Source organism: Mesoplodon densirostris, chromosome 4, assembly GCF_025265405.1.
Source record: "Mesoplodon densirostris isolate mMesDen1 chromosome 4, mMesDen1 primary haplotype, whole genome shotgun sequence".
NCBI classification, from domain to species: Eukaryota; Metazoa; Chordata; class Mammalia; order Artiodactyla; family Ziphiidae; genus Mesoplodon; species Mesoplodon densirostris.
Genome location: NC_082664.1, coordinates 16,914,004 through 16,933,816, shown reverse-complemented (window position 1 = coordinate 16,933,816; position 19,813 = coordinate 16,914,004). Strand labels below are relative to the sequence as shown.

Here is a 19,813-nt window from a genome sequence, read left to right as displayed (position 1 = left end):
TATAATATTTTAAAAATAATTAGAATGAAGAAGGAACAATAAAGAACAATCTAAGCAGTAATCAACATCAAAAATGTTGGCATTCTTTATATTCTGAAACCAGAGTCCATATAAGTTTAAGTATAGGTTTAATTATTGGGGGAAAACAATGCCATTCCACAAATACTCCTACCTGTTGTCTGCCCATCACCACCTATTTCAACTTTTAGAATATGCAAAGAGGCACCGAAGTTCGGCTGGGGAAAGAAGTAACAATATTAACACTGTGATTCATTGTATGAAGGACAAAACATTTTAAGACAATTACTAATCACTGCCTTTGGTTTTGCAGATGAGAAAACCAAAGCAAAACTTCAAATAAGGGCTTCCCTGGTGGCGCAGTGGTTGAGAGTCCGCCTGCCGATGCAGGGGACACGGGTTCGTGCCCCGGTTTGGGAAGATCCCACATGCCACGGAGCGGCTGGGCCCGTGAGCCATGGCCGCTGAGCCTGCACATCCGGAGCCTGTGCTCCGCAACGGGAGAGGCCACAGCAGTGAGAAGCCCGCGTACCACAAAAAAAAAAAAAAAAAAAAAAAAAAAAAAAAAAAAAAACTTCAAATAAACAGCAACTTATTCCAAAAGTAATATGCCTAGTTTTTTAAAAACTAGAATTGTGAAGGTACTAAAAAGACTACTGGTGAAATTCACCACAGTTTCTAAGATGTCACAGATACCATTAAATAATTATTTTTTCATTACCTTAAAGAGATAATCCAGTATTTGAGAACGATAGGGCTCTGGGTAATTTACTAGAAGTCGGGAGGTTGCCTAAAAAATAAAAAGTTTTCAAAAGTATGAATAAAACAAATCCAATAATGAACACCTTTTCAGAGTGCTTACGCATGCCATCTAGCATGCCCATATTTAGCCAGCTCTTGGGCAGTGTTGAGCTGTGGAAAGTTGTTTCCCAGGTTATCTGTTTGCCTGTCTTGGTTTTGCCCATCATTGGGCAAATACGGCTGTTGTCTGTCCCATAGCTAAAACACAGGTTCCAAGCAACAACCAGGTTTCTCTTCTACTGAGATGAGGGTTGGCTGGGAGGTAAGCTTGCTAAGGCTACTGATGAATCTCATTATTACAAATTTATCTTGAGGACCTTGACTCACAGAGTGGTTTTTAGAAGAAATGAAACAGTTTCTCTGTCTTAAGGCTGTTTGTCAACTACAATATCTGGGGGCCAGAATGGGAAAGATGAATCTCAGGTAATTTTTCCCCTCAACATCTTGCAAGAAAATATTACAAGCAGTACTGCTTAAAGGAACCTCCACTCTCCTCATTCTTATTAGAGATTTATAGGTGCTACCTCTTGCTATTAAGAATGACCACACAGGGCCTCCCTGGTGGCGCAGTGGTTAAGAGTCCGCCTGCCGATGCAGGGGATACGGGTTCGTGCCCCGGTCTGGGAGGATCCCATATGCCGCGGAGCGGCTGGGCCCGTGAGCCATGGCCGCTGGGCCTGCGCATCCGGAGCCTGTGCTCCGCAACGGGAGAGGCCACAACAGTGAGAGGCCCGCATACCGCAAAAAGAAAAAAAAAAAAAAAAAAAGAATGACCACACAGTGATTCCCCAGGCCAGGCTGTACTAAGGAAGCCTCACACAAGGAAACCTCACACAAGACTTTCCATCAGAATGGAAAGAGAGGTGGAAGATGCAGGAAATAACACTTGATCATACCTAAACCATGGCTGATGACTGCTTGAACAAAGAAATCACAAAATCAATAACCCACCAATTTTGTATACTTTGGGGAGCAACAGTAGCAAGGGGAATAAAGAGATAGGTTTTAACATGAAACAACCAACACCTTGCCAGGTGTATGCCAAGGGCAAGACTTGACTTCCATGGGGCTTGATGTTCTATTTTACTCTCATATATGCTACCACTGACATTCTGCTGGTGTCTCAGCCCCTGCCGCTGACACACAGGCCCATGGAGCTACTCTCTAGCCACTTCAAGCTCAACACATCCCCAACCAAACACAGTACTTTTTCCTAAATGTTTCCTTCTCATGTATTTGCTATCTTAGTAAAGAACAACACCTGTCTGAGCCATAAATTTAGGGTCACCCTTTCATCAAACTTTCCATCTATCTTCAGTCACCAAGACCTCCTTAATATCTCTCAAATCCATCCCCTCATCTTCAACCCCACTACCTTCCTAGGTTCTCCTCAATTATTAGAACAGCCTCAATGGTTTCAGGGTCTCCCATCAGCCTCCCCATATTTTATCCTCCATACTACTTGTCAGATTAATCTTCCCAAACAAAAACCTAACCATGAAACTACTCTGTTTAAACATGCCAAGACTTCCCTCCCCCAAGAGCTTTCAGGATAGAGGTCAGATTGTCCAGTTTTATACCCAAATCCCTTAATTATTGGGATTCTAACTCTGACACTTCACCTCTTATCACTCTCACACCATCCATCTAGGTCTAACAAACTAATTTTTCTCTTTCTTCTGTCTGGAATGCATTTGACACCCTCATTTGGCCAAATCCAATTCATCCTTCAGCTTTCAGGTCAAACTCCACCTCTTCAAGGAAGAGTACCTTCTGCTCCTCCCCACAAGTTTAACGTTAAGTCAGGGGTCCCCAACTCCTGGGCCACAGACCAGTACAGTTGGTGGCCTATTAGGAACGGGCCACCCAGCAGGAGGTGAGTGGAGGGCGAGCGAGCGAAGCTTCATCTATATTTACAGCCGCTCCCCATCGCCCTCATTACCGCCTGAGCTCCACCTCCTATCAGCATTATGGTGAGTTGTATAATTATTTCATCATATATTACAATGTAATAATAGTAGAAATAAAGTGCACAATAAATGTAACGTGCTTGAATCATCCCGAAACCATCCCTCCTCCCCCGGTCCATGGGAAAATTGTCTTCCACGAAACCGGTCCCTGGTGCCAAAAGGGTCGGGGACCGCTGACGCAGATTGGACTGTGGACTCCCTCGGCACGAGGTCCACATGGCTACCATAACTCTTCTATCCCTGCACCCTCATCACTGCTTTACTTTTCTGTTTCACCTCTAAGTTGCTTGAGGACAAGGACTGTGTCTTATTCAAGTTCATATCCCCATTTATTCTATTAGTCAATAACCATTTATTTAATATCTTTTATGTTATCATTTGTTGCACTGCACAGGCAACATAATACAGGCTTTGCATCCATGAAGCTGGTATCCTGATTACATCATTTACAAGCAATGTGACCAAGGGCAATTTATCATAAAGTGGGTTATCTTATTCATTCAGCTGTCCTAAGACTAAAATAAGGCAAATGTAAAGGACTTAGCACAGTAGCCGGCACATAGTAAGCTCTCAAGAATTGACAGGCACTGTATACACAAATTGTTTTTAAAAATAGAGTCACTTTCTCAAAGAGCTTACAGACTAGCAGAGGCTCAAATATTAAAGTGAATGAATGCTATATATGCACACTAACCTATCCTTGACCCAAGGTAAACAATGCTGCCTGCTCTGCATTATGCTAACGATATACATTGTTGTTAGAAGAGTGTGTTTCACTGTTTGGGGGTTATTTTGCTCTCTGTGTTCTTCTATCCCTAACACAGAAAGTGCCAACTTTGAGTAACCACAACACATCATTACTCTACTGTAAGCCTATAGTCACACCCAATGCGAAAGCATTAGTCAATGGCAATAGTCAGTTAGGACCAGTACAGCCAAACGTTGAAAGGTACCATGAAGCAATAATAAATTACCAAATCACTAATCACACTCCCTGAATAAGGCCTGGAGCTCTTTACAAGCAGCCCAGGAAGCCTTAGCACAGTAGCTGGAACGTAGTAAGCTCTCAACAAATGGCAGGCATTGTATACCCAAACTGGAACACGTTTTTCATTTAAAATCCTTGGAATAACTTCCTCCCCACTAATTTATGAAACAGAATGATATTAACCAAAATTAGTCATGTGACAGATGCCATCCCGTGCTTTGACATCTATCCTCACAATGTTCCTACCAGGTAGGTATCACTGTGTCCCCAGAAAAAAACCTGAGACACAGGGAGGTTAAATAACCTGCCCAAGGCTGTACAGTGAGTGCCAGGGCCCAGAACAGATCCCTAGCAATCTGCTCTTAAGTCCACGTACACCATACTGCCTTCCCTATCAAATATGAAGATTCCAAACACTTACTGCCACAAACTGTGCTAGGTACCAGGGACTTCAGAAAGAAGTTTAAAGTGGTGTACAGGGCTTCCCTGGTGGTGCAGTGGTTAAGAGTCCGCCTGCCGATGCAGGGGACTCGGGTTCATGCCCCGGTCCGGGAAGATCCCACATGCCGCGGAGCGGCTGGGCCCATGAGCCATGGCCACTAAACCTGTGCGTCCGGAGCCTGTGCTCTGCAACAGGAGAGGCCACAACAGTGAGAAGCCCGTGTACCGCAAAACAAACAAACAAACAAAAATAAAGTGGTGTACAAATATAGTGTTGCAACCATTTTCACCCAATCGGTATTTACCGAACTTCTAAGATGAGTGATGCATTACACATAAGGACACTATTAGAATAGATAACAGTCTCCTATTCTGAGTTATGAAACAATTCTTCTCATTTTAATAATTTTAAACTGAGTTAATAAACATAAAATAACAAAACATTTCCATTTTCAGCAAGTTAAACAATGGACTTAATATCAAAGTAAAGATATTAGGACATTATGAGTCTCATTTTATGAAATACTGGCTATTCCAGGTTTAAATCACAAAAATAGAAAAGAGAATGAATGGTAGTAGTAAAGAATAAATACATTAGCCCATTAGTCTACTGTTTACCTTGAAATATGCACCAGCACCTATGAGTGAGGTTGCAACATTAGGAAATAAAAGTGTAAAAATCAGCTGGGTTAGGGAAAAGATTTTTTTTTCCCACAGTAGAAGGTCAGATCTGTGATCAGACTACAGACCAAGTTATCCACTGGCTTTTCCTTCTTGTAATGCAAATGCATAACTTAAGCTCTGATCACCGAGGCATCCACTTTTCAAAAATAATTATGTTTTAAGGTATGTCTACTTAAAAATAGTCACCCAAATCTCGTTGGTAACTTGAAACCTTAGAGTTTTGCTAAGTTAAATGATGGAAATTCATTAAATATATAGATAATTTCCAAATAATATAAAATGCTAAAACATTAATTACTGAACATAGGTTTATCTACTTTTGGTTTCTTATCACAAAGAAACAAAAGATATTTAGATCTGTTAGTAAACATGTCTTGTGCTACAATGAAAAACTGTACCAAAAAAGAAGCATATGCTTCTAGAAATTATAAAATATATTCATAAATTTGCCAACCTACAGAATACTGGTATAACAGTTCACAATTGTTTACTTCCTAGTTTTCAATAGAAATTAAGGTTTATAAGAGTCAAGCATTCTAACTAATATATGTAATTAAAATACTAGAAATAATAAGGGAAACAATTCTATCAAGGAAAGTAGGATGTATTTTGGCTAAGAAAAGGTATGAGGTAGGGAGATGTATTTTTGTTAGGGAAATGAAAGTAATTTTGTCCTAAAGTAGACAAAATGAATGGATATAGAAGCTGGGGAAAGAGAGAGAGAGAAGAAGAGAGGGAATTTTACCTGTGTAGTCAAGCGAGCTAAAACTGAAATAAATTTATTATAAGGATTTTTTAAAATAAACTTTAATAGCATACTTATGTAAAACTAAAATTTAATTATCTTTCATCTGCTAAGAAGACAAATTTTTATTAGACTATTGGTCTGCTCTTGATAAGCCTGTGAAAGGTTTTTCTTTACTTTTTAAGTAAACTGCCTAGGAAATAAAGATTCTGTGTTTTATCAAAATAATATTCTATGGGCTTCCCTGGTGGCGCAGTAGTTGAGAGTCTGCCTGCCAATGCAGGGGACACTGGTTCGTGCCCTGGTACGGGAAGATCCCACATGACGCGGAGCCGCTGGGCCTGTGAGCCATGGACGCTGAGCCTGCGCGTCCGGAGCCTGTGCTCCACAGCAGGAGAGGCCACAGCAGTGAGAGGCCCACGTACTGCAAAAATAAATAAATAAATAAATAAATAATAATAATATTCTATGCTTCACATTATCTTTAATGAATGTTTAATTACTTTTAAAAAAAGTGAGTCTTCTCTATTAAAAGAGCTAAGGTTGTGTGTTTGGGGCGGGGGGGGTTAAACTGGGATTAAAATAAGTAACTTTATGTATTTGCCTGTGAAGTTCTTGTCATTTTGGTTAAATGGATAACTAAGTATTACTTCACAGTGACCAACAATCCTATTTAATCAAGTGTTTTAACACCTTTTGATATTTTGACAAACTTTCCAAAATCAAATTCTAAATGAAGTCTTTTTGACCTCAAAATAACTTTGAGATTTTCCAAATGGGCCCTGGAACATCTCAAAAGATGTGATCTTTCTCCTTATAAAAAGACAGACATTAAACTAATTAGGCTTATTTGGTATGTTAAATTGCATGGGAAGTACTGTCAAAGACATAATGCTAAACCTTCTTTAGGTTATATTTGTATTGATATATGTTACTAATATATGTGTTCCAGAAATCACATGAAATTCCTAGATACCTGCTATATCCTGATATAATGTTATCACTTGTAATTCTAGTTATTAACTTAAAATGTTGTATGTCACAGAAATAACCTAATTTCCTTGCATTTGCATTATAATAAACTTTATCAGATCTTTAACATGGTCGTGTTTAAGTCTTTTTTTCATTTACAGACAGTTATTGTTTTACTCTGATGCTTTTGCAAAAGTGTTCTTCGAAAAGTGCTTCATCTTCAAGAAGACTTGTGGAAAGGACTCTAACTTAAAGTACAGGATTCTGGTAATTTTCAGATCATATTGCTCAACTGGGTAAGAATTTACAGAACTCTAAGGTAAAAAAAGATTCAGGGCTTCCCTGGTGGCACAGTGGTTGAGAGTCCGCCTGCCGATGCTGGGGACATGGGTTCGTGCCCCGGTCCGGGAAGATCCCACGTGCCACAGAGCGGCTGGGCCCGTGAGCCATGGCCGCTGAGCCTGCGCTCCACAACGGGAGAGGCCACAACAGTGAGAGGCCCGCATATCACAAAAATAAAAAAAATTAAAAAATAAAAACGATTCATAAAACTACTAACTAAAGATCAAGATCAATCAGAATTAATTACAAGGAACTGAATGAACTGATGAGGATAATTATAATTTTATGACTTTTTATCTGAAACACTGTTAGTTCTTGAATGGTTTTTTTTCCCCCCAGACTTAAGGAAACCCTTTTTCCTAAGCTGTCTATGACTTACAGCAATTTGGTAAAGTGTACCCTTATAAACAAAGATAAAATAAATTTCTCCCTACCTGATCCCTTCAGAATTTAGAAACTCTTAGTGAGTATTCTCATTTTCATAGCAATATATTTATTTGCATAAGTTCCTAAGAATCTGTCCTCCTTGTAACTGGACACAATTGGAAACATTGATTATATTACCAAGGTTTTAACTGGAATGTCATATCTGAGAGAGATGAACATAGACTCAGATATGACCAGACAGATTTAAGGAACTAAGCTTGACTAAGCTTGACTTATGGAGCCAATAAAGGTCCTTGGAAAAATTAGCCTGGCAACTTGCTTACAGAAGCCTTACCAGGTGAGTAAGGAAGGTCACTTCCTGGCAGATGTAGGAAACTCAGGATATTCGGCGGACCTCGAGAAGAAAGGAATTCACCCAAATCTATCAGTACTGCAGGGAAAGTCTGATGGTAAGCTCATAGCTTGGCTTCCTACCTTGAGAGAGACTTCTAAGAGTCCCATCTGTGATTCCTTGTGTGGAGGTCCAGCAAAGTATACTTGAAAGAGCCTATATGGACTATCACTATTCTTGTTGCACTTAATAAATAATAAATAAATTAATTATTAAATAATCAGGCCAGACTTATTTTGCAAGTAAATTAGCCTTATTTGGGTTATCTCTGATAAAAGGTGGGGGTAAGGGGAAACTAAAGGACACCCTGTGGATATCAGATTTTAGTCCTGTTAATTGCCTTTGAGGTTTGTTTTCTACCTGTAAACTGGACTGAATACTGAATTCTTCTCACTTCCTCTAATATCTGGCTACAACTCTCCAGATATTGTTTCCAACTTTTTCCCACCTTTCTGACTTGGAATTATTGAGAACTAAAATTGCCATTTTCTTGAAGCCATGCAAGCTAAAGTGGGACAACTAGATATAAACTCCAGAGAAATCACTACAACAGCTCATGTATGAACAATCTTTGTGCCTCTTGCTGTATGGACCACTCAGAAAGAACCTCCCCACCACCAGAGATATTCAGACTACAAACCAGGAAAATCTATGATTGCCACCATCTGTCCCCACCCTGTCTGAATATGCTTCAAGTCCTGTATCTAGAAATCTCAACTGGCTACCCTCAGGACTCAGACTAGGTTTATAATCTGCTCCAACCACTAACCATTGTTTTGCTTTTGTTTCCGTAGAAATGCCTCTTATGAAATAACCTGAATCAAATATTTGCACTATAGAGGCCTAACTTTCTAAACGTACCTGCATTGCTACCTCCTCAAATGAGACACAATCCTTTAATTGAACTGACCTATTCTAAGAGAGTGGTTGGGTGCGATATGGAGCAATCCACCAACTCAGCACAGATTCAAACTTACTTACACCAGATGTCCCAAGATGTTAATCATAACGTTATCTAATCTTTGAACAGATCCCTAGGGCCCCAACATCACTGACCTCTTTCAAGGTGTGACCCTTTAAGCTTGGGTCAACGACTACCAGCTGGATTTCAGGACTATTGCTAGTTCAATATAATTATTATAGGAGTGCTACTAAAATCCTTTCTAGGTTACAACATGCCCTATCCCTGACTTTTAGTAAATCAGCTACTCAGGCAGTTAATGTCCTCACCACTGACTCTGATGCCTAAGCACCAAGGGTGGATTGTAGTGTAATCTCCAACAGTTGGTTTTTCCTTTTGTATAATGGAAGGGCAGGACTTAAGCTTTGATTACAAGGCATCCACTCCAGAGTTATCCACTTCAGAGATAGCTATCTCAAATAAACACACTGCCAGCCACAGAACTAGATAAAGAGCCAGGCTGGGGTTGGCGGGAGGGGATGGGGGGGATTCTTTGTTTTAGCAATCTTGGTTGATTTCGATAACTGACCATCATTAGGGTCACTTATTTTTTCTCTTCCTGCACTTTAAATTTCTACTCTTAAGTTTTGAACTCACCAATAAAAAGTGAGCCCACAAAACCCTAGGCCTCACCCTTGACCCTAATGAAAGCAGAACCCCAGGCCCACACAACCCCCCTCTACCTACAACCTCCCTGTGTGGTCCAGGTGTGCCATGTGCTTTCCAGGACCTGTGAGTAATAAACCTTTTATTTTCAAAGTTTTCTGATGGTTATCACTGAGGGCATCTTGCAATCATAGTAAAAAGCACAGAGAGGACCTTCAAGATGGCAGAAGAGTAAGACGTGGAGATCACCTTCCTGCCCACAAATACATCAGAAATACATCTACACATGCAACAACTCCTACAGAACACCTACTGATGGCTGGCAGAAGACCTAAGACCTCCCAAAAGGCAAGAAACTCCCCACATACCTGGGTAGGGCAAAAGAAGAAACAGAGACAAAAGAATAGAGACGGGACCTGCACCAGTGGGAGGGAGCTGCATGAACACAGCCTGAAGGGAGCTAGTGGGCCACAGCTAGCCAGGAGGGAGACCGGGCAAAGGTCTGGAGCTGCTGAAAATGCAAAAGACTTTTTCTTGCCTCTTTGTTTCCTGGTGCGCGAGGAGAGGGGATCAAGAGCACTACTTAAAGGAGCTCCAGGGACGGGCGCAAGCCGCGGCTATCAGCGCAGACCCCCGAGATGGGCATGAGACACTAAGGCTGCTGCTGCAGCCACCAAGAAGCCCGTGTGCGAGCACAGGTCACTATCCACACCTGCCCTCCCAGGGGCCTGTGCAGCCCGCCACTGCCAGGGTCCCGTGATCCAGGGACAACTTCCCCGGGAGAACGCACGGCGCGCCTCCAGCTGCTGCAACATCACAGTGGCCTCTGCCGCCACAGGCTCACCCTGCATCCATACCCCTCCCTCCCCCCAGCCTGAGTGAGCCAGACCCCCGAATCAACTGCTTCTTTAACCCCGTCCTCTCTGAGCGAAGAACAGACGCCCTCCGGCGATCTACATGCAGAGGCGGGGCCAAATCCAAAGCTGAACCCTGGGAGCTGTGAGAACAAAGAAGAGAAAGGGAAATCTCTCCCAGCAGCCTCAGAAGCAGTGGATTAAATCTCCACAATCAACTTGATGTACCCTGCATCTGTGGAATACGTGAATAGGCAACGAATCACCCCAAATTGAGGAGGTGGATTTTGGGAGTAATGATATTTTTTTTTCCCTTTTTCTCTTTTTGTGAGTGTGTATGCGTATGATTCTGTGTGTGATTTCTGTGTTTGCTTTTACCATTTGTCCTAGGGTTCTGTCCTTTTTTTTTTCCTTTTCTCTTTTTAATAAACTATTCAGCACTTACTATCATTGGTGGATTTACTTTTGGTTTGGTTGTTCTCTTCTTTCTTTCTTTTTTTTTAATTACTTAAAAAAATTTTTAATAATTATTTATTGTTTTTTATTTTAATAACTTTTTTATTTTATCTTATTTTATTTTATCTTTTTCTTTCTTTCTTTCTTTCTCCCTTTTATTCTGAGCCATGTGGATGACAGGCTCTTGGTGCTCCAGTCAGGCGTCAGGGCTATACTTCTGACAAGGGAGAGCCAAGTTCAAGACATTGGTCCACCAGAGACCTCCCAGCTCCACATATTATCAAACGGCAAAACTCTCCCAGAGCTCTCCATCTCAACGCCAAGACCCAGCTCCACTCAATGACCAGCAAGCTACAGGGCTGGACACCCTTTGCCAAACAGCTACCAAGACAGGAACACAACCCCACCCATTAGCAGAGAGGCTGCCTAAAATCGTAATAGGTCACAGACACCCCAAAACACACCACCAGACATGGGCCTGTCCACCAGAAAGACAAGATCCAGCCTCATCCACCAGAACACAGGCACTAGTTCCCTTCACCAGGAAGCCTACACAACCCACTGAAGCAAACTTAGCCACTGGAGGCAGACACCAAAAACAACGGGAACTATGAACCTGCAGCCTGCAAAAAGGAGACCCCAAACACAGTAAGTTAAGCAAAATGAGAAGACAAGGAAACACACAGCAGATGAAGGAGCAAGGTAAAAACCCACCAGACGTAACAAATGAAGAGGAAATAGGCAGTCTATGTGAAAAAGAATTCAGAATGATAGTAAAGATGATCCAAAATCTTGGAAATAGAATGGAGAAAATACAAGAAATGTTTAACAAGGACCTAGAAGAACTAAAGAGCAAACAAACAATGATGAACAACACAATAAATGAAATTTAAAACTCTCTAGAAGGAATCAATAGCAGAATAACTGAGGCAGAAGAACGGATGAGTGACCTGGGAGATAAAACAGAGGAAATAACTAGCACAGAGCAGAATAAAGAAAAAAGAATGAAAAAAAAATTGAGGACAGTATCAGAGACCTCTGGGACAATATTAAATGCACCAACATTCGAATTAGAGAGGCTTCAGAAGAAGAAGAGAAGAAGAAAGGGACTGAGAAAATATTTGAAGAGATTATAGTTGAAAACTCCCCTAATATGGGTAAGGAAATAGTTATTCAACTGCAGGAAGCACAGAGAGTCCCATACAGGATAAATCCAAGGAGAAACATGCCAAGACACATATTAATCAAACTGTCAAAAATTAAATACAAAGAAAAAATATTAAAAGCAGCAAGGGAAAAACAACAAATAACACACAAGGGAATCCCATAAGGTTAACAGCTGATCTTTCAGCAGAAACTCTGCAAGCCAGAAGGGAGTGGCAGGACATATTTAAAGTGATGAAAGGGAAAAAACTACAACCACCATTACTCTATCCAGCAAGGATCTCATTCAGATTTGATGGAGAAATTAAAACCTTTACAGACAAGCAAAAACTAACAGAATTTAGCACCACCAAACCAGCTTTACAACAAATGCTAAAGGAACTTCTCTAGGCTGGAAACAACAGAAGGAAAAGACCTACAATAACAAATCCAAAACAATTAAGAAAATGGTAACAGGAACATACGTATCAATAATTACATAAAATGTAAATGGATTAAACAGTCCAACCAAAAGACATACACTGGCTGAATGGATACAAAAACAAGACCCGTATATATGCTGTCCACAAGAGACCCACTTCAGACCTAGGGACACATACAGATTGAAAGTGAGGGGATGGAAAAATATATTCCATGCAAATGGAAATCAAAAGAAAGCTGGAGTAGCAATTCTCATATCAGACAAAATAGACTTTAAAATAAAGACTATTACAAGAGACAAAGGACACTACATAATGATCAAGGGATCAATGCATGAAGAAGATATAACAACTGTAAATATTTATGCACACAACATAGGAGCACCTCAATACATAAGGCAAATACTAACAGCAATAAAAGGGGAAATCGACAGTAACACAATCATAGTAGGGGACTTAACACCCCACTTTCACCAATGGACAGGTCATCCAAAATGAAAATAAATAAGGAAACACAAGCTTTAAATGATACATTAAACAAGATGGACTTAATTGATATTTATAGGACATTCCATCCAAAAACAACAGAATACACATTTTTCTCAAGTGCTCATGGAACATTCTCCAAGAAAGATCATATCTTGGGTCACAAATCAAGCCTTGGTAAATTTAAGAAAATTGAAGTCATGTCAAGTATCTTTTCTGCCCACAATGCTATGAGATTAGATATCAATTACAGGAAAAAATACAAGCACATGGAGTCTAAACAATACACTTCTTAATAACCAAGAGATCACTGAAGAAAGCAACAAGGAAATCAAAAACTACCTAGAAACAAATGACAATGAAAACACAACAACCCAAAACCTATGGGATGCAGCAAAAGCAGTTCTAAGAGGGAAGTTTATAGCAATAAAATCCTACCTTAAGAAACAAGAAACATCTCAAATAAACAACCTAACATTACACCTAACGCAATTAAAGAAAGAAGAAAGAAACCCCAAAGTTAGCAGAAGGAAAGAAATCATAAAGATCAGATCAAAAAGAAATGAAAAAGAAATGAAGGAAACGATAGCAAAGATCAATAAAACTAAAAGCTGGTTCTTTGAGAAGATAAACAAAATTGATAAACCATTAGCCAGACTCATCAAGAAAAAAAGGGAGAAGACTCAAATCAATAGAATTAGAAATGAAAAAGGGGAAGTAACAACTGACACTGCAGAAATACAAAGGATCATGAGAGATTACTACAAGCAACTGTATGCCAATAAAATGGACAACCTGGAAGAAATGGACAAACTCTTAGAAATGCACAACCTTCCGAGACTGAACCAGGAAGAAATAGAAAATATGAACAGACCAATCACAAGCACGGAAATTGAAACTGTGATTAAAACTCTTCCAATAAACAAAACCCCAGGACCAGATGGCTTCACAGGCGAATTCTATCAAACATTTAGAGCAGAGCTAACACCAATCCTACTCAAACTCTTCCAAAAAATTGCAGAGGAAGGAACACTCCTAAACTCATTCTATGAGGCCACCATCACCCTGATACCAAAACCAGAGAAAGATACTACAAAAAATGAAAATTACAGACCAATATCACTGATGAATATAGATGCAAAAATCCTCAACAAAATACTAGCAAACATAATCCAACAGCACATTAAAAGGATCATACACCATGATCAAGTGGGGTTTATCCCATGAATGCAACGATTCTTCAATACATGCAAAATCAATTGATGTGATACACCATATTAATAAATTGAAGGATAAAAACCATATGATCATCTCAATAGATGCACAGAAAGCTTTCTACAAAATTCAACACCAATTTATGATAAAAACCCTCCAGAAAGCAGGCATACAGGGAACTTACATCAACATAATAAAGGCCATATATGACAAACCCATAGCCAACATCGTCCTCACTGGTGAAAAACTGAAACCATTTCCACTAAGATCAGGAACAAGACAAGGCTGCCCTCTCTCACCACTATTATTCAACATAGTTTTGGAAGTTTTAGCCACAGCAATCAGAAAAGAAAAAGAAATAAAAGGAATCCAAATTGGAAAAGAAGAAGTAAAGCTGTCACTGTTTGCAGATGACATGATACTATACACAGAGAATCCTAAAGATGCTACCAGAAAACTGCTAGAGCTAATCAATTAATTAGGTAAAGTAGCAGGATACAAAATTAATGCACAGAAATCTCTGGCATTCCTATACACTAATGATGAAAAATCTGCAAGTGAAATTAAGAAAACACTCCCATTTACCACTGCAACAAAAAGAATAAAATACCTAGGAATAAACCTACCTAAGGAGACAAAAGACCTTTATGCAGAAAATTATAAGACACTGATGAAAGAAATTAAAGATGATACAAATAGATGGAGAGATGTACCATGTTCTTGGATTGGAAGAATCAACATTGTGAAAATGACTATACTACCCAAAACATCTACAGATTCAATGCAATCCCTATCAAACTACCACTGGCATTTTTCACAGAAGTATAACAAAAAATTTCACAATTTGTATGGAAACACAAAAGACCCCGAATAGCCAAAGCAATCTTGAGAAATAAAAACGGAGCTGGAGGAATCAGGCTCCTGGACTACAGACTATACTACAAAGCTACAGTAATCAAGACAGTATGGTATTGGCACAAAAACAGAAATATAGATCAATGGAACAGGCTAGAAAGCCCAGAGATAAACCCACGCACATATGGTCACCTCATCTTTGATAAAGGAGGCAAGAATATACAATGGAGAAAAGACAGCCTCTTCAATAAGTGGTGCTGGAAAAACTGGACAGCTACATGTAAAAGAATGAAATTAGAACACTCCCAAACACCACACACAAAAAGAAACTCAAAATGTATTAAAGACTTTTAAGGCCAGATACAATAAAAGTCTTAGAGGAAAACATAGGCAGAACATTCTATGACATAAATCACAGCAAGATCCTTTTTGACCCACCTCCTAGAGAAACGGAAATAAAATAAAAAATAAACAAATGGGACCTAATGAAACTTCAAAGCTTTTGCACAGCAAAGGAAACCATAAACAAGATGATAAGACAACCCTCAAAATGGGAGAAAGTATTTGCAAATGAAACAACTGACAAAGGATTCATCTCCGAAATTTACAAGCAGTTCATGCAGCTCAATATCAAAAAAACAAACAACCCAATCCAAAATGGGCAGAAGACCAAAATAGACATTTCTCCAAAGAAGACACACAGATTGCCAACAAACACATGAAAGAATGCTCAACATCATTAATCATTAGAGAAATGCAAATCAAAACTACAATGCAATATCATCTCACATCAGTCAGAATGGCCATCATCAAAAAATCTACAAACAGTAAATGCTGGAGAGGGTGTGGAGAAAAGGGAACCCTCATACACTGTTGGTGGGAATGTAAATTGATACAGCCACTATGGAGAACAGTATGGAGGGTCCTTAAAAAACTGAAAATAGAACTACCATATGTCCCAGCAATCCCACTACTGGGCATATACCTTGAGAAAACCATAATTCAAAAAGAGTCATGTACCACAATGTTCATTGCAGCTCTATTTACAATAGCCAAGACATGGAAGCAACCTAAGTGTCCATCGACAGATGAATGGATAAAGAAGATGTGGCACATATATACAATGGAATATTACTCAGCCATAAAAAGAAACAAAATTGAGTTATTTGTAGTGAGGTGGATGGACCTAGATAGAGTCTGTCATACAGAGTGAAGTAAGTCAGAAAGAGAAAAAAAATACCACATGCTAACACATATATATGGAATCTAAAAAAAAAAAAAACGGTCATGAAGAACCTAGGTGCAAGATGCGAATAAAGACGCAGACCTACTAGAGAATGGACTTGAGGACATGGGGTGGGGGGAGGGTAAACTGGGACAAAGTGAGAGAGTGGCATGGACATATATATACTATCAAATGTAAAATAGATAGCTAATGGGAAGTAGCCACATAGCACAGGGAGATCAGCTCGGTACTTTGTGACCACCTAGAGGGGTGGGATAGGGAGGGAGGGTGGGAGGGAGACACAAGAGGGAAGAGATATGGGGATATATGTGTATGTATAACTGATTCACTTTGTTATAAAGCAGAAACTAACACACCATTGTAAAGCAGTTATACTCCAATAAAAACGTTAAAAAAAAAAAAAAAAAAAGAAGCACAAGGACCAGTCCCTCCACAGCACTGGTTATCAATATGCTGAGACCAGCCCAAAACATCCACCCAGCAAGCAAGCATTCAAGCTGGTTCTGAATTGCATCTAAGGATACAAGCACGAATCTGACTCAACCCCACAAACAACCCATTCAACCAATTCAAGAGTTCTGCCTTACTATTTTCAAATAAAATCAGTTCTAGCTATGATCTGGGGTACAAAAAAGAAAATCTCTCTCACCAAAGATCTGCCACCATAAACCCCATGGACCCAAAAGCTATAAACACAAGGGGATAAAACAAAGACAAGACAATGGTTACAAAGAGCATGAGACAGGACTAAGTAAATTGTTAGGAGCCAAGAACAATAATGCTACTGTGGCAAGCTCCCAGGCTTAGGAGCCACCCATCAGCATGACTAGGGAACTAAGGAAATTACCAGCTGTGCCCACACAAATTTTGCATTAAGCTGGAATGGCCCTCACGTCTCCCTTAACATAAGTATTTTAGAATGCCCAGATAATACGAACTTATCCCAAGTGACACCGCCTAGAAAAGACTAAAAAGACATGCCAATTAAATGCAATTAGTATCCTGGATGGGATCCTGAAAACAAAAAAGAGCATTAGGTAACAACTAAGGAAATATGAAAGGAAGTACAGACTTTCATTAAAGTAATCAATATTGGTTGGGACAAACACTAATTGGTTGGTCCCGTACTAATGTGGTATGCTGATAACAGGAGAAAACTGGCTACAGGGTATATGAGAACTCTGTATTGTCTTGGCAACTTTTCTGTAAATTTGGAACTATCTTTAAATTAAAATTTTATTTAAAAAACAAAAAACCGCTTGCTCCAGAGATCCTTGAATCAGGAAAATAGTTCTCTCAACATTTAGTATGAGAAGCCACTGGCGCATTTGTTATAAAGCAGATTCTCAGGCCCCACCCCAGAACTGTAAAGTCAGAATGGGAGCTGGCGGGGAGGCCAGAGTCTGCATTGAAACAAACGGACCAGGTGATTCTTATGCATCTTAACGGTGGTGAGTCACTATCTTGACTGGTGACCCATAGTTTCCCTCTCCTCACACACATAAATAGCCACCAATGAGGCATTGCCCCTTCCAGAGGGCAACTCACCCCCTTAGGCCTTTGCCATCCGAGGGGAAAACAATTCTCCAACAGTAAACAATCCTAAACTATCAGTTGATACTGGTGTAGCCTGCCATTAGAAAAAGAAAAAAAAAGTCCCAGACAGTTTCTAGCCTCTCACCTTCTTAAAGAGGCCTTGTGATACCTGCTGTGCCTCCTAACAAAAACTTATCCGGTACTTGACCCTTTGAAAGAGCCCAACCGCATCCTGCAGTACTGGTCCAGGACTCCCCGACCCCCCTCCCTAAAAAAAGAAGAGGCACGGCCAAAGCATCCCACTAGGGCATCCTCTTCAGCAGACGGATGCTCCTCGGCTCCCTGGCCGTCTCTGGAGCGACCCTCCCAGAGTGCTCTCTCCAAGGCGAAGAGACCCCCCCCCCCAAACAGGCCCCGCTGCCCAGGGAAAGGAAGGGTTTGAGCCCCAGCCTTGTCACTATCTAGACCTGTCACTTACTCGGTGGACCCCCGTATCTGTTAAATCTAACTGGCTCTACAGGTTCATTTTAAACCAGCAAACGCAGGTGCCAGCCCCGCAGCCGGCGGGTCTGGACAGCCAGGCGAGGGGCGCCCGCCGGGAGCCGGGCCGCGACGGGAGAGCTAGGCCGCGAGGGCTTGTGGGGAGAGACGGAGCGGTCCCCTGACGCCACCCGCACGTCCCACCCCCCGCTGCTCACCCCGCCGCCGCTGACCGCTCCGATGCCGTCGAACTCCCGGCCCAGCCCGTCGGAGTCGTCGAGCACGTACGCGCCGCCGGGTGCCAGCAGCGCGCACAGCAGCAGGGGCACCGCGGCTTGGCCCGCCGAACCCGCGGCAGCCGTCATGGCTTTCACTCGGCGTTGCCGGGAAGCCTGGAGCAGGTGCTCAGCCATTGTATGGATCACACGACTCCGGAAGCGGTTCCGGTTGCCGCCATGATGGGGAAGGGCAGGAGGCCGCTGGCGCCGCCGCCGCCATCTTGAGTGTGGGCCGCAGCTCGCTGACGCAGCCGCCGTAATGTTGGGGGAGGGCGGAGCGCGCCTTTCCTAGTCGGCCCAAGTTCAGAGTCGCGTGTATCCGTTCTCTGCCTCTCCTTCGGCTTCACCCACTGGAGCACTTTATCGAAGGGGAGGTGGATGTCCAAGGCCAAGGGAGCAGGGCAGTGCGTGGCCTACTATGGACCTCCCCGAACGTCTCCGGGCGCTTCTACCACCTGCCAGTACGTGGCAGAACAAGAAAGAGGAGCAGGCTTGAGTCTCTATCCTAGTCCCCGTTCAGCTGTCACCTTGGTGGAGTCACTTAGCTTTCTGAGCCTGAGTCTCCTCTTACATAAGATGAAGCAAGAAGAGCAGCCGCATGGGGACATATGATTAAATGAAATACGAGTAAGGCAACAGACAGGCAGTAAATCTTAGCTGAATGCGTGACACACTTAGCAAGCCTTAGCTGACATGGTTCTTCATCCTGGTAACAACTTCATCCTGGTAACAACTTCATCGTGGTGGCTTCATAAGGTACTTGCCGCTGGCAGTTGAAATGGTTCCAGGCAGATAACCCTAAATGGGCAGGGAAGTTGTGGATTGTCCTGGGATTCCTGCCACATCCGGCATTGGTCTGAGATTTCTGATTTCCTTGGTATTGAAACAAATTGAAGAGACTGTTGAGAGGCTGCAGAGAAAGCATCTCTGATCCCCAGATCTGATTGTTTTGCCCCTTAACTGCAAACGTAAATTTAAGTGTCAAGACTATGATTATACCAGGAGGAAAAATTTATCTGGGCAGTCCCGTAAACACACTCGTCAGGCCCTTATGATATCTCTAGGTTCTTAAATGGACAGTATGCTTACTCTTTCCATCCTCCTAAATTACTATAGGTCTATTATGATTTATCAAGGACAGTCCCAGCTTGTGTCTATTGTCCTAACATAATTATTAATAGTATTCCTTTCACCCTTAAAAATGTTCTGGCTTGTATGATAAATTATATAGTTCCCTGTATATTGGCCACTTATTTTCTTCCATTTCTTCTTTTCCCCATACAGCACTTATCTGAACTACCTTCCTTACAATCACCATTCTATGATTCAAGTTAGTAACTAGTCAAGTTCCATAGACTTACCTTCTCTGAACTCACTCTGATCCATCTGTTCTAATAAAATTTTAAACATGAGTGGAGCACCAGTGGATGCAAGACGTGGCTGATAAATCAAGTAAATGCTAAGCTTCCTACCAACCCTGAGATTTTATATCTGGGCTATGCATGTAACATCTGCATA

The 19,813-nt window shown here is 41.3% G+C and overlaps 1 protein-coding gene across 1 annotated transcript in view; it reads right to left on the bottom strand.

The window, feature by feature from the left end:
• GALC (galactosylceramidase) overlaps positions 1–18,458 on the bottom strand; it is a 59,192-nt gene extending 40,734 nt beyond the window's left edge. The window contains exons 1-3 of the mRNA XM_060097961.1: positions 18,236–18,458; positions 740–808; positions 173–236 (exon numbers count right to left, since the gene is read on the bottom strand). Of these exons, the coding sequence (XP_059953944.1) occupies positions 173–236; positions 740–808; positions 18,236–18,430 (328 nt within the window). The 5' untranslated portion in view covers positions 18,431–18,458. The remainder of the gene's footprint in view (positions 1–172; positions 237–739; positions 809–18,235) is intronic.
• Between the last annotated feature and the right edge of the window lie 1,355 nt (positions 18,459–19,813).